Genomic DNA, 15,355 nt, shown 5'->3' on the forward strand with positions numbered 1-15,355 from the left:
TAATGACCTGGACAATATCATCAGGGGTAGTGTCAAAATGGATCATCGAGTCCTTTGTTCGGCGGGTTGTTTTCCGTATCCGATATTTGTAATAAGTAACTGGTCCCGAACCCTGAAGTCTCCCAACATTCACGAAAAAGGTGTTAAATTCCTCCGGGGTAAGAGAGATCCTGGCTGTCTTTTTCTTCTGTGCTTTTATTTTTCTGTTTATCACCTCATGTATGGCTTTGTTTTTGTTGTCCGATCTTCTTATGAGTCACAAGTCATAATTTTTTTGCACTACATTTATCTATATACTGTTTATACTCCAATTTTAATCTCTGATATAGGTTCTTGGTTGTTTCGTCTTTTTTCATCTTAATAGTAGTACGAATGGCGTCTAGTCTTATCTGATATTCTTTAACCTTTTTGGAATTCTAGATTTTCAAATTCTTCTTTGCGCCCAATATAACTTTTCTCTCAGGAAAAGATGCTTCGAAGTGTGTCTGTGGAATATCGTGAAACCTATTATATGCTTCTTCAGCTTTCTCTTGAAAGCACTGCTGCCAATTAGTCGTTTTCAGCTTATTTTTGAAGACACTAATGTTCTTATTGTTTATTATTCTTATCTTTCTGTATTTCAACTTTCTCTCAAGTTTCGGCATGGTGATAGCAATATTCTGTGCCATATGATCGGAAATATGGAAATCTAACGTCGACTTGTGGTAAGTATATTCCTTTAAATTGGTAAAAACATTATCTATACATGTACTTGAAGTCACAGTAGTTCTAGAGGGTTCTGAGAAAACCCTATGAAAACCAAACCCTTCAAGAATATTTTCGATTTGTTCCCAGATTCTTTAGTGAAGTCAACATTAAAATCTCCGGCAATCACCACAAGGGGATGACTCCCCTCAAATAACGAACACAGTGCCCTGGTACCCATAATTGAGTTACTTCATTGCCTCTGGCTAGTTGCCTAATGCCTTATGCATGGTGTTACGCCACTCCCAGGTCAACAGAGACCCCTGGCAGTACAATTCCAGGGATCTCAGCGTGGTCTGGCTGTTCGTGGTTATGTAGACATGTGCCCCCTTCCCACGCCTTTGCGGAACAGCCCCTCCTCTCAGAGCTGGTGGTCGGTTTCGAGGCCCCATCTTTTTCAATGCCCGGAGACTTCTCCACCTTCTCCATTCCTTCCCCCTTGGGCCTTTTCGACACCGGATCAGAGGTTGAGGCATGGTCTGCCTTGAATCCCTGTATGAGATTTTCCATTTTCAAATAAATACCTAAGTCGTAAGTTTATTAGGGAGACATTTAGGCAATATTGATAAAGTATTCAAATAGTTGAAAAGAGTGGTATTTCCTTATATATACAAAATCTAATAAAACAAATATTTGTTTTCATGAAGAAAAAATAAAATATAATTTGATTATAGCTTATTTATTCCATTTGGGACTGTATCGGAATGATTCGCAATTTATTTTTCTCTTAGGGAAATCTAGAAAGATATTTTAAAATTTGTCAATATAGGAGATAAAATAATCTGAATCCATTTTTGTCGATTTTATGTAATTTTTATCAGAACTTGAGGAAAAATATTATGGCACTCAAATAACAACACCAGGTAGAGGTCCCCAACCTTGAATGCATTTGAAGTGCTGCCAGCAATTATCTAGCTATTGAGACTCATTACGTTTTTTAATGCGTTAGTATAATTTTGAGTATTGCCATGATAACAACGCGATTGAAATTTGGGTTTAGAACTTAACTCACATTAGTTCAACATGTTCGATTAAATTTGAAAGTGAGGAGTTCGTAATATCTTGAAATGTTTTGGAATCAATTTTCATCAGAAAAGCTCGAAGAATTAGAGGGGATTATTTTATCAAGTAAGTTTTCATTTTCAATTGATAATAAATTTTTTAATTACTTCGGACAGCAGTTAATCGATGTCATTCCATTCTTTCTATTTTCAATAACTAGGTACCTATAGAAATTATATTTTTATAGTAGGACTTTTTGTGACTAGATGCATAAATTCCAATACATTATGATGAAATTAATGAAATTGAAACTTATTAAACTTTTCTGCAATTGAAGCAATATGTTTTGTGTAAACAGTATATTCCTCATCAAAAATAAGATAAAAACTTTGCTAAATTACTAAAGTTCCAATATTTCAACGTTCTAGTTGAACTTATTGTCGGAAACGATTGTTTGAATTATCAAAGTATTTTCATGCAAATGGCTTCATTTTCCACTTTTTAGAAACTCAAAAAATATAGGTATGTAGGACCTCCAAAGTAGAATAATCGTTTCACGACTATAATCCTCAATTATTTCAACTGTAAATTTCAAGATTACGGATACCTAAACCTAATATATTCGAAATTTAGCTGGAAATGATAAACCAGAAAATATAATATGTACCTATACGATTTTGAAGTTATGATAAAATTATAAATCGTAAAAAAATACCCATAAAGTTCTCCAGAAAAAAACGTGTTCCTAACTTCCTACATAAAGAATAGAAGAAGAGGAATAAACCATGAAAAATTTTTTGAGCTTTATCTTAATCTCATCATTTGAGTTTAATTATTTTTAATAACAGACGAAACTAATTTTATACCACTAGAATGATAACTATTTACGTTGGGTTAATCCCAAAATATTCATCCTCACAAAATCATCATTCACAAAATATTTTACTTATACAGGGTGTTATGTTATGTAGTGAGTGTCCGATATTTTACAGGACAATTCCTCAGTTATTTATAAGGTGAAAAGTTCATATAAACATGGGTCCGCAAGGCCATCATTTTTGAGAAAGAGGATGTTAAAATTTTACTACTCACTTAATTTACCTACTCTAGAAATTTCTTGCTCTTGTTCGAGAGTTATCCTGTTTATGGGCGGCCGGAAAGAAGAGAATTTGGGAACAGATTAGTCAGCAGTGAGTCTATCCTTTTCGTTTGATCTCAGCTCAAAATTCTAAATATACAGAACATTGATAAATAATATGTACAAAGAAATACTGAAGAAAAATATTTATTCAAGACAAAAAATTAGTTATAGGTATACTTACTCTGAATATTCGGAGTCTGATCTAGCTTTTTCTTTCGAAAGTTATTACGTTGACCTCCGGTCAGACTTGATATTCAACATGAAGTGAGTCTAATGAAAGGTGTCTCAAATCAATGAAAGATCGATCAGGTTGTCGATCGATTGAACACATAAATAATTTAGTCATAATATTCACTGCAACCAATTTTAGCTTAATTTGGAATAAAAATTCACAACAAATATATATTAGATCCTTTTTCGTCTATTGTATCCAATAAAATTTTCATTCTAGCTCTGCGAACGCCCTATACAACATTCCATGTGCCGGTTGAGTTAAAATCGGGTTCTGAAGAAATATGGACCATAAGCCTGAATTCGGAATCGAAAAAAACACCTTTGGTTTTGATTCATGGCTTTGCAGCTGGAATAGGGTTTTGGTGTCGAAATCTGGATGAATTATCGAAGGATAGACCTGTTTACGCTATAGATCTGTTAGGTAAGATCGCATTATCTGCTATACAAGATAACTTGATAAAAATTAAACAATACACCCAAAGCAAAATGCACAATGTTTGTTCAATGTGAAGTCTAATTGTTCAACGAATCAAAAAAAAAATCTTATCACTTGTCTACCATGAAGTTAAACTTCTATATTTATAAACCCTTCGCAGAAAGGTGATCGAAAAGGAAGTAGGTACGATTTTGTTTTTTTATTGAAAAATTTCATATTGGATACACATATAATATGAAATCTGTAACTTGGAGATCATATAAATCAAATAATTTGACAACTTTGTGTCTAATCCTTCACAATAATATATCTGTATGATATATTATACGTATTATACGTGATTATACGTCTGTCTTTATGTTAATTTAGTTGTTCAATTTGTTAACCGTTTACTCAATTTGTACAGTTTTAGTCATTTTGAATTTTCTTTTGGTTGATTATTAAATTTGTCATTTTTATAATTGGAATATATTCCAAGACAAAAATAAACCGAATATATCATACAGATATATTATTGTGAAGGATTAGACACAAAGTTGTCAAATTATTTGATTTATATTAAATATCCTTTATCAAGAAGACTCATTAAACTTTTATAATTGGAGATCATGTATACTATGTATCTTCTTTGATCTCAGCTATGCTATTTGTAGGACTATCGTTACCATGGTAATAAATAACGGATTCTATAAGATACATTTTAGATTTCGAATGAAATTTTCGAAGAACATTATCATTATTTTGATAATACTTCATCATTTTCTTCATGACTAACAATTATTTCAATCAAATAATCCTGTGTCGTAGTTTTGATATTATAGCACATGTAAATGATTTTTTTTTAACAATGAATCTATCTGAGAAAATTGACTCAGTCGGTACTTTGGTGCGAAATCTATTTAAGTCATATTAAATATGAGTTATTCTCATTCCCACTAGGTATCTCATTATGTAAATACCAATAATTGTTACGAAATCTGAAAAAGCTACGGTGTGAAACACTTTTATTAACATAATAAAAATGGGAAGTTAGAATTCAATGAGTTTTCAACGACTACTACAGAAATCATATTTTCTATTATTCTATTACTAACAGTGTGAATTTTCCACAAGGTCGCGTTTTCTACATCAACTTATAAAAATAATATCATGAATCGAATTCATTTGAATTTAAATTGAAAAAAAATGAGGAAATCACTGACGTGAAGTGAGTTTTTGAGTACTCATCACATATAGTTATAGATCTACTACTTATATCCCAATTTACATAAGAAATCTAATTATAATAATAACACGTCATGAAATTTTTAGGCGGGCATATAAATTTTATGCCGAATCCCGGAAAAGCATATTTATTATCTTTGAGCATTATACAGAATGAGTCTTTGACTTTATATATATTTTAATAAAAGCTGATTCTTGAGATCAAAGGGAACATTTTTTTCCTTTACCATTTTTTTCGGTTCGCCATAGAATGAAAGATATGGCCATTTTAAATTTTTATAATGAGCTACGCCACCCCTAGAAGCCTCCACACTAAAGTTTTCACAGCCATAAGATATACCATTTTAACCATCAAAATGAGCTGCTGTATTAAAAAAAACTGTCTTAAACTCATTTCCCATTCCATTTGGTGAACGAAATAGTACAATAAATGAGTTATCGCAATTTCGTTGGCGAAAAATATTGAATAATATTCTCTTGATTTCTATTTCATTTTCGATAATAATTTAGCTTTCAATCTCCCATATTAGCTCTGATATTCATCTACAATCATCAGTAGGTGGTACCAACACTACAAAGTCCGAAAACGACAATACATATCAAACATTTATTATAATAATGGTACCTTCAATATTAATCAATAAGAAATTAAAAATATTATTCGCAAAATAATCGTAACGAATACAAACTCGAGCATAGATAATATACATATTTCGATTATAAGAAGCTCTTCTCTTCACTCGACGTATTTTGCGAAACACAACTCGAGCTGCGGTCTCGTGATGTTTCGCGAACTACGTATCGTGACTCGGTGTATAATTGGAAATTGTCTATGCTCTTGTAATATTATAATTAATTGTTTGTGATCCTTGCGTAAATCATTATATAATAGAATAAGTTTTTCCAGGTTTTGGACGATCATCAAGGCCTACTTTTAGTTATGATTATAACGAAGTAGAAAAAGAAATGGTGAATAGTATTGAAGTTTGGAGAAAAAAACTGAATTTAGAGAAATTCCATTTATTAGGTCACAGTATGGGCGGATTTATAGGCACAGCTTATACTTTATGTTACCCGGAAAGAGTTTGCCATCTGCTTCTTGCTGATCCCTGGGGTTTCAGCGATCATTTGAATGAAAAACCATCATTCTGGTCCAGTATCATCTTCTCACTTGTTCATGTTAGACCCCTAGAATTCGTAAGAGCTATTGGACCTTTGGGCAAGTTATTTAAGTAATTCCATAATAGGATCATACATTATCATGACAATGTCTTTGCGATTCTCTCTTTTATTCTACCTTCTTGATCTTCAATGAAACGTGGGTTATCGTCATGTACCTACTATTACGAATTTGTTTTGAGTTCTGAATATTTATGTTCGTCAATGTTAGTACGAGAAAAAATGAATGACAATTTAACGATGAGTCTGGTTCTACCAGTGCTACCAAACACTCATTAAAAATATCAGATTTTTATAATTCTCATCTTTATTTTAATACTAAAATCTTTATATTTCCTTTTTGTGATGATATGTCAGTTTTTCGAATTTTTTTTATCTTCGCTAGAGATAAATTAATAAGTACCAAAACTTAGATAATTAATTTTTTCATCACACCTTTCTAGCTGGATCTTCATAATGATTTGGATATTCCTGAGGATCACAAGATAATTATTTCAAATTTTTTGCTCGAAATCAATAGTAATACCTACGATATAACAACAAAATACCAAAAAGGTTACTTAGTCCAAAGGTTACTTAGTACAGACCAAAGTTTCTTTTCACATTTTTCTAAACTATCAGTGGTTCTGAAGGAAAGAAGCTTCCCACATTCGAATACTAACATAGGAATATTTAACCATCCAATTCATATTAAATGTTGAATTAACACATCCATCATTGGATCCGCATTGGAAACTTGAAGAAAATTCATAATGTTTCAGGGCCATGGTTGATTCAGAGAGGTAGATCTGATATAGCAGCAAAATTTGAGGACATAATAGAAGATAATTCTGTTTTTCCAAATTATGTTTATCATTGTAACGCACAGAATCCAACGTGAGTATTTCCCAGGGAATATTCAGCCTTTTGGACTGCAGTCCAGATTCCTAATTTGGGAGAAGATTGAGAACGAATTATTGAAAAAATGTTGAGTCAATCTGCTCGCATGCCAACCTTAATAACAATATTGAGTTCCTTGAAATTATTTGAGGAAGTGACCTACCTATTAGCATTGTATGATGTATTGATGTATGAGTAATTGATACAATGTTATTAGGTATGGTGTATCCAGAGTCACTTGGAGGAAGCCAGAATATTTCGATCAAACAAGGGCTTATTAGTATCCCCGATTTTTGCATATCTCTACGCGTAGGAGAGAAAACTCCCCCCACCGTCGGCTTTCTTACTCCCCGCTAAGAGAAACATTCACTCAATCCCAGATATTTAAAATATCAGAAGGATAGAGCTCGGTCATGTCATGTCTTTTTGGTCCCCCTGGTTCTCGTCGAACTTCTGGTTCTCTTTCACGCGTTTCCGTCGATCCTTGGACCTGTCCGTCGCCTAATAGGAATTTTCTCATCATCCTTGTACAGGGGCGGATACAGGCGATTTTTGAGAGGGGGGGGATAGAAAGTCACGGCTCATATTGATTAGCAGAATAGCGGAGTTTTTTGTTGGTACCTAACTTACTGAGTCGAGGATTTTTTTGGAGAAAGAATGAAATTACAGCTCAGAAAGATGTGCAATATATAAGTGGTACACATAAATATCATATTCAACTCTAGGGTTTAAAAAGCGTGCGCCTATGGTTTATGACGGCCACATCTAGCCAAGCGTTCTTATGGACTAGTTCAAGTGATTTTGGATACACTAAACTACAAGGTATCCAAAAAGGGTATCGGGTATTTGTAACTTCGATAAAACAAAAACTAGTTACAATTAAAAAAAAAATTATTGTTAATTATTACAGCATGAAGTGGAAAATTATTTGGAAAAGATTATGTTATCTAAATGGTGACCGTTACGCTGCTGGCACTCTTCTAATCGGGAACGAAAATTGGCGATCACACGCTGACACATAGCTCTCGATATTGCTGCCATTTCTGACCTTATGTTTTGCTTCAATTGGGTCAAATTCGTTGGATTATTCTCATACACCTTACTTTTAATATACCCCCATGCAAAATAGTCAAGTGGACTAAGGACGGGGCTTCTGGGAGGCCAGTTGATGTTACCCCTACGCGAAATGACCTTATTAGGGAATAATTCTTTAACAGCTACCATTGCTTGATTTGTTGTATGGCGAGTGGCCCCATCTTGTTGAAACCACGTTCTTGAATTATAACCTTGAAATTCCAGTAATTCTGGACCCAAAAAGTTCCGCAGCATATCGCAATAACGGTCACTATTTACATTGAGTGGTTGGCCTCGTCGATTTTCATGAAAATAAGGACCGTTTCTTCGTCGCGGACAGAACGAGGGCGTTCAAATTCTTGAATTTTTATCGTCGCACCTGTATTTTCGAACATTCGGATCCATTTCCTAATGGAGTCATCACTTGGTGCATGGCGTGTACGATATTCCTCACGATATAAATGTTGAGAAGCTACTATTGAATCACCGTTGCGATAATACTCTCATACGCAAAAAGCGCTATGCGTTCCTGGGTACTACTCCATCCTCACTGAAACTCCAAAAAACTGCGGACATCACGATCCCCTTCACATTCCCCCCTGTCACTCATTCTTAAATGCAGCGACAAAACAAATACCCGATACCCTTTTTGGACACCTTGTATAATTTTGATTAGATTGTAGTGTCTCTTAGCGTACCCGAGAGATGGCGTCTTTCGCTAAATCGGCATACAGTGACTGTATATAATACCATAGTGACGACAACTCTAGCCATCCGCCATTAAAGAGCAACGGAAAATAATAGATTCAAACATTAAGTGGTGTTTCAAGTTTCAGATTATCGACTGCGCCTGCGCGAAGGTTGGTCGGCCGCTCGTTTCTTTCGATAACATCTTCACATTTTGGGGGGTCTGAACCCCCTAAACCAGTCACAATCACTAACAAGTCAAACAAAAATTCTCCAAAGCATGTGAAAAAGCCCGGCATTCGAATGTAAATAGTGAAAATCAGAGATCTCTGGTGAAAGTTCGACCTTTTATGGCAGACAGGGTTCCAACCAATCAAAACGCTGACGAGCCGTGTCGTCACTGTAGTATATAAAGTCACTGTACGCGCCACATTCTACTGCCGCTCCGACGGGTTTATGGGGGTCGCTGCGTTGCAGCAGAGTCACCTCTCTTCGATGGAGTGAAGGGTGTCTTAGGCAGTGTCGTCACTGTAGTATATAAAATCACTGTCAACATGCTTCGCAACGGAGATCGAACTGTATAAGCCAAGAAACACTGAATTCTCTACCGATTAGTCCAACAGTTTTTCCGGGATGAAACACAGAAATCCCCTTACAGAAGGCGCACATAGAATAACTGTCATTTAAATTCGAAGAATTCGAATAATTCGATGAATTAAGAATAATTACCTAGTATGAAATTTTTCCAAATGTTCATATGAACCTTTCCCAATAAATTTTGATAAGAATTCAGGTTGTGACATTGTTCTATTCAGTAATTATTTTTCCTTTTTTTTTAGAGGAGAAAGAGCGGCGTATTCGATGATATGGGGTTATGGCTGGTCTAAAAACCCAATGTTACTAAGAATAGACAAATTAAAAAAGGACATTCCTTTGTCTTTAATCTTTGGATCTAATACTTGGATGGATATATCTATTGGTGAAAAAATCAAAGATTTGAGACCAGACTGTTCCGTTGATATTAAGGTAATATTTCAGATATACAAGGTTTGCCTGAGTTTCAAGTAATTCTGTATGTGTATGTGAAGTGTATTTCATTACTCTGGGCAACAGACGCAGTACACACCTTTGGTTCCTTCTATTTCTTGAATCTGAAACGTGGATTCCAAACTCTAACCAATGAAAGTAACTGAATTCGAAATGCAGTGAATCTATAAGAGGTCTTTTTTAGTTATTTTTGATAAAATAGGAGCGCTTCAAATAGAATTGACTTCGTTGAATAATTTTGTGTTTTGATTTTGATTAAGTTTTGTGGATAGTCTAAGATCCCGATATGAAACGACCTTCACCGAGATGCTTATTTTATAAAACGTATTTTATATTTAATTTGACATGTCAATAAATATATCACATATGGGTTGCCTAACAAATTTTAGTCCAGAGTAGGTTTAATCAATAATTAAAAAAAATTTGTTTTTTAAACATTTCACCGGTTTGATTATTAGATAAATTCTATACCAATCGAAAGTATGAAGCCCATAGAATGTGCAAACGTTAGGTTGCCTATTTTTTTCCGATCACAACTCTCGGGTAGCCAAGAATTAACAGGTAAATCTATACTGGCATTTTGCAACGGTCTGATTATTGAATTAAAATCAATAAAATTGAAGATTATTTTATTATGAACACGGTGGTATAGGGTTGCCTGCGAAAAATCAGTCCCGAATCCCGGTTGTCGAATTTTAAAAAGTTAAATATTGCTGCGAGTGAATGTGTGCGATAGAAGAGGACACAGCATAGCAGCTGTTCGAAGTCCGTCCAGTGAAAGAAAGAGAGTGCGCATGCTATTTGTTCTTGGAAATGAAAAGTGATATTTGTGTGATATATTTATTGACGTGTTAAATTAAATATAAAATACGTTTTATCAAATAAGCATTTCGGTGAAGGTCGTTTTATATCGGGATCCTATATGAGGAGACAGAATTTCAAGTCAAATATAACAATAAATATACAGTATTCAGAGGATCCAAAATTTATACGGATATATAAAATTTCAACATGTAGTGTTGACATTTGTGTTGATATGAACAATGATTTTCTCTTAAGGTGACTAACCTCGCCAGAATCCTTAGTAAAGGTATGACATTTGAAGTAAGATGCTTTATCCATATGGTGTACCATTTTGCATGTTTTAAAATTTGGCACATTTTTGGGGTATCTTAGCTATGATTTTCTACGTTGGCGACTGATTTTCATGTGAGGAGCATCTGAGTAAAAAACTTCCAACATTTATGGCATCCTGAAAAATGAGAACAATGATAAATGTTATACATATATCATGGAGAACCATATATGGTTCAATATTGACAGAAGATGAGGTTTGGAAGACTGAAGTACCCCTGCACGTACGGATATTGGTTGAATCAGCAAATCTAATAAGGGCAAATGAAATCAAAGGCCCAACATGCAGTGCCTCACCCTTACCAATGGCTTTCATTAAAAGATCAACGAAAGCTGTTCACTGCACAAAATTAAGAAGTATACTAGAGTATTCAGCAGTGACATGGTTGCCTTACTATATTGTCCACAGACAAAGTATTAAACGTGTGCAGAGGAAATTTATGGAATGTGTATGGAGAAAATTGGAAGCCCTGGCCCAAGCTCCAGAGTCCCCTCAGATGATAGGAGGAAATCTCTGCTTCTTGACGGCTTTGAATCCACTGGAACCAGGAACTTTTTGGTCATCCTTCTTCGCTTGTGCTGAGGGTCCCACCCATAGGCAGAGAATTTTTCTATATTCTGATTGAAATTTCTATGGTTCTGATGGTATGATCAAAGTACAATTTTTTATCAATCTTGGAATTGTTATTATTCATACACATGCAATATTTCAAATCGCTCGGATTTGGTGTCACTGAAATATTTGAAGAATTGTTAATGAACATTCCATGATTTTTATCAACATACTACGCTTTCAGTTTGTTGTTTTATACCTAACTTGGCAAAACCATCGGATGCTACGCCTACCATCTTCGAGTTTGAAACACTCTTCGAAACGGTCATAACTGACCGTCCTAGTGTCATAAGTTTTTTAAATCGTATGGACAAAAAGTTTTTTGGATTCAAGCAGCTTGTAGCGTCTAATCTAGGTGAATACGCAGTGCATTCGTATATTTTGGTGACATCTGCACATTTCAAGGGTTGGTGGTTTCAGGTTTAAACTTCCTAAACCCCCCTAGCTACGCTGTGCGATCGTTTATTTTTCGATATTCTTCTTGAATTTCCTCTGGTTCTGGTAACACGATCAACATGGAATTTTGCGAGAGGCTTCCAGTTGTTTTTCTAAGTCTAAATGAAAAATGTCATCCCCATCGAATTTGAGCTTTATTTTCAAGAAGACGAAATTCATATTTAGTGGATTCCCTAGTCGGATTTTGATCATTAACGGACTCAACTTCTTTTCAGAGTCTTTCGCACAAGAGTTATCATGCGTTCGACTGACCGGCTAGATCAGTGGTTCCCAAACTTTTTTTCGTGAATCCCTTCCATATCTTTACTGGTTACTTTTTTCAGTTAAAGAATTGCTCGGAAGAACCAATGAAACGGCTATAAAATTGAATTTTTTGTAAAGACGGATAACATTTTTGTCCATTATGCAAATTCCAGGTATTATTTTGAAACGTTGAATATCTTGGAATAAGGCAATAATATTGGATATTAACAATTTGAGGATTTAATTGTGGCACTACGCAGTTTCGCGCAGCTGGTGAGTGAAGTCAAACTGATATTTCTGTTATTTACAAAACCAGAAAAATTTCTGTGGATCCCAATTTACAATTTGTGGACCCCCAGTTGTTCTTCACGACACAATGGACCCCCTTCGATTCCCCTGTGGGCTCCCGGGGTCCACCTGGATAATTTTGGGAATCACTGGGCTAGATATTTGAGGACGGAATCATCATCAGTGAGTCAAACTATCCCTGGTTCAAAGTAATAAAATTAAAGACAGCGTGATGAAAATGCATGCACAAACGTGCAAAATTAAACGATTAAAACATCATGAACTTTAAGAACTACCGATCTTGGACAATAATTTTTATTAGTTGTCTTAGTTCGGTAAATTGATAGGCTTACTGTTTTTGATACGGAGTAAAATATTCAGATCAGTAAAAATTAATATACTGCGTATTTTGCTTGGACCTGGATATCAAAGTGATAGGAATTCGTTTCATTCTGAATTGAGTAGTTTATAGCAGTGATATTATTGATAAGGATCCTTGGGAGATTTTAATTTATAAAAAGAAACAGGAACTGTATAATTGTCTTATCAGATCAGATCAGAACAAAGATAATAATATCTATAAATAAAACTTTGATTTTACAAACTTTATTTTGTGTATTTTTGAAATGAATTCGGTTCATCCAAATTGAAGGTACAATTGAATGAAGTGATCGAATCAATCTGAATAGGATAAATAACTAACAGTGCTGAACTTAACTATTAAGTGGAAAAGAACAAAATAGGCCAACACAGGACACAGGGTTCATAAAAAATGTTATATATTTATATTTATGTACAGTTGACAACTCTACAACGAGTATGCCATCTGTGTTTTAAGACATAGAATCAGTTTTAGTATTAATAATCTAGAAGTTTTTTGTGTAAGTACTCGTTGTTAAGACTACGAAGATTGATGTTTTATAGAAGTTAATAGTTTTGTATATTTGAATATATAACATGAAAAGTTACAGTGTTTATTTATATTAATATTCATTGAAATACTTAACAAAAAATAATAGCTTAAAGAAGAAAATTGGATCTGCTATAGTTCAAATCACCTTATATTATATGAATATATTTCTTATTTGTATTGAAAACATTTTTCACGCTCTCAATGAAATAAAATTATGTTATATTTGAAAAATAATATATTATTACTTTGCAGATAATTGATGATACAGGACATCACCTTTATTCCGAAAAACCTGATGTATTCAATGATATCGTCGTGACAGCATGTCATTTGCACGATAAAACAAGCGATGTTAATGAAAACGAAATCGGAGAGAATTATTCCTGAGCAACTAATGGAGGATGGATTTTTAAATTATTCGACTGGGGATGCCAATGTACTTAATGATCGAAGTTTGCCGATGGAGAGGAATCAATATTAAATAACTATACAAACAATAAACTAAAATCTATCTGAATGTTCTACTTTTTCTCTAGTTCAATCGTTATATGAGGAAGAGGTCAAGGGTGTAATAGATATGGATAAAAATTATATTTGAGAATCATACTGCGAATGAAGTGAATATGATTTGCGTGATATCATTATTTTTAATAATGGTAAAATATTCATTATCAAATATCGCGAATTTATATCTTGTGTGATCTCCTGCGATCATAGGCGTAGAAAGTGAAGTACCAATTGTTTTTGGTCTCAGATTTCAAAAATGCGTATCAAACCATTGTAAACAATTTTGATTTCGTGTCTGACTCTCGGTCTGCGTGTTCGCAAACCCTTCTAACAATCTTAAGTATTCCAGTTCTAATCCGATTTCGATATAGAAATCGGATTATTGAGTATCGTGTTTGAGTTGAAGAAAGTCCTCATTTCTGTATATTGCATACTCGTAGAGCATGTGCAAATTTGGAATTCCCGCTCTTTTGATATCTCTAGTTCTGCTTATTCTTTTTTCGGCAACCGTCCGGGAAGTGCTCACTTCCCGGACGCTTTTTCTCTGAGAAAGTAGCATTTCCCGGCCTAGTCCGGAAAGTACGTACTTCCCGGACTAGGCCGGAAAAGAATCATAGAATCCATAGCAACCGAGATAACCGGCTGACAGTTCATATGAAATTAGTTGTCAAAAATTTTCATGTTTTTTGATCGCAATCGCAATAAAATATGGAAAGCAGCAGCGATAGTGTTATTTTACTTGGTTGCCGAAAAAATATTGTACGCAACACGCCCGAAAATGGTTTTTTTGGACTCACAGACTTCCAGGACTCGCTTACGCTCGTCCTGGAATTTTGTCCAAAAAAACCCTATTTTCCGGACTTGTTACGTAAATTACTATTTCGATGAAATTTGTATTTATTTTTGGATTGGGTCGAAGGTGATTCCAAAGGAATTTCATCTTCCCTTATTTCCAGATAAAATGTGGTATGGGAATTTGAGTTGAGACAGAATGGTTCCGTGGATTTTCAGCCCTTTTAAATATATGATCTGCGTTACCAAGGCGTAAATTAGAACTTCTCGTCAGATAATTGTGGTTCAAGACTGGAAATAATGTAATGCCGAAGAATCATAGTTCTACACCTATTGACTGAAAATTTTTTATTGCTTTTCTTTGAATAAAGAAAATGAGTCAATATATAGGTAGCTACGAATGTAAGAAGCTTTACACATTTTGTTTATCCATGGATATTTAACAAGAAAGGTTAAAGAATAGTTATTCTGAAAGAAAATACCTGGTGGTTGGAAGTTAAGTTAGATGCATGAAATTCGTGAGAAATTATTCTTATACATCATTGATACGTGTTGAATGCAATTTGAATAATTTGAGTAAAAATGTTGACTTCCACGGCTGCAGTACTGAGATTTTTTAGTATGCTTAGCATAAAATATCATAAAACTAGTTATTTTGAAAATTCCGCGGAGTATAGTGCAGAACGCATGTCATTCATAAATGATTGTGAACTAGGTAGAGATAGAATTATTTCAGCAATTTTTGGTGGTATGAAAACTATT

At 34.3% G+C, this 15,355-nt stretch overlaps 1 protein-coding gene across 2 annotated transcripts; it reads left to right on the top strand.

Moving 5' to 3' along the window:
• The first annotated feature begins 1,646 nt into the window (after positions 1-1,646).
• On the top strand, positions 1,647-13,811 carry LOC123671329 ((Lyso)-N-acylphosphatidylethanolamine lipase-like). Of its 2 annotated transcripts, XM_045605087.1 has the most exons (6): positions 1,647-1,872; positions 3,339-3,542; positions 5,689-6,000; positions 6,722-6,836; positions 9,440-9,626; positions 13,547-13,811. In XM_045605087.1, exons 1-6 carry the CDS (start codon positions 1,812-1,814, stop codon positions 13,679-13,681), a joined length of 1,014 nt encoding a protein of 337 aa, XP_045461043.1. In that variant the 5' UTR covers positions 1,647-1,811; the 3' UTR covers positions 13,682-13,811. The 2 variants fall into 2 exon arrangements, with proteins under 2 accessions (XP_045461043.1, XP_045461044.1); XM_045605088.1 differs by lacking the exon at positions 5,689-6,000 and having other exon boundaries at positions 1,665-1,872.
• Positions 13,812-15,355: the final 1,544 nt, after the last annotated feature.

This window comes from Harmonia axyridis, chromosome 1, assembly GCF_914767665.1.
Source record: "Harmonia axyridis chromosome 1, icHarAxyr1.1, whole genome shotgun sequence".
In the NCBI taxonomy this organism is placed as follows: Eukaryota; Metazoa; Arthropoda; class Insecta; order Coleoptera; family Coccinellidae; genus Harmonia; species Harmonia axyridis.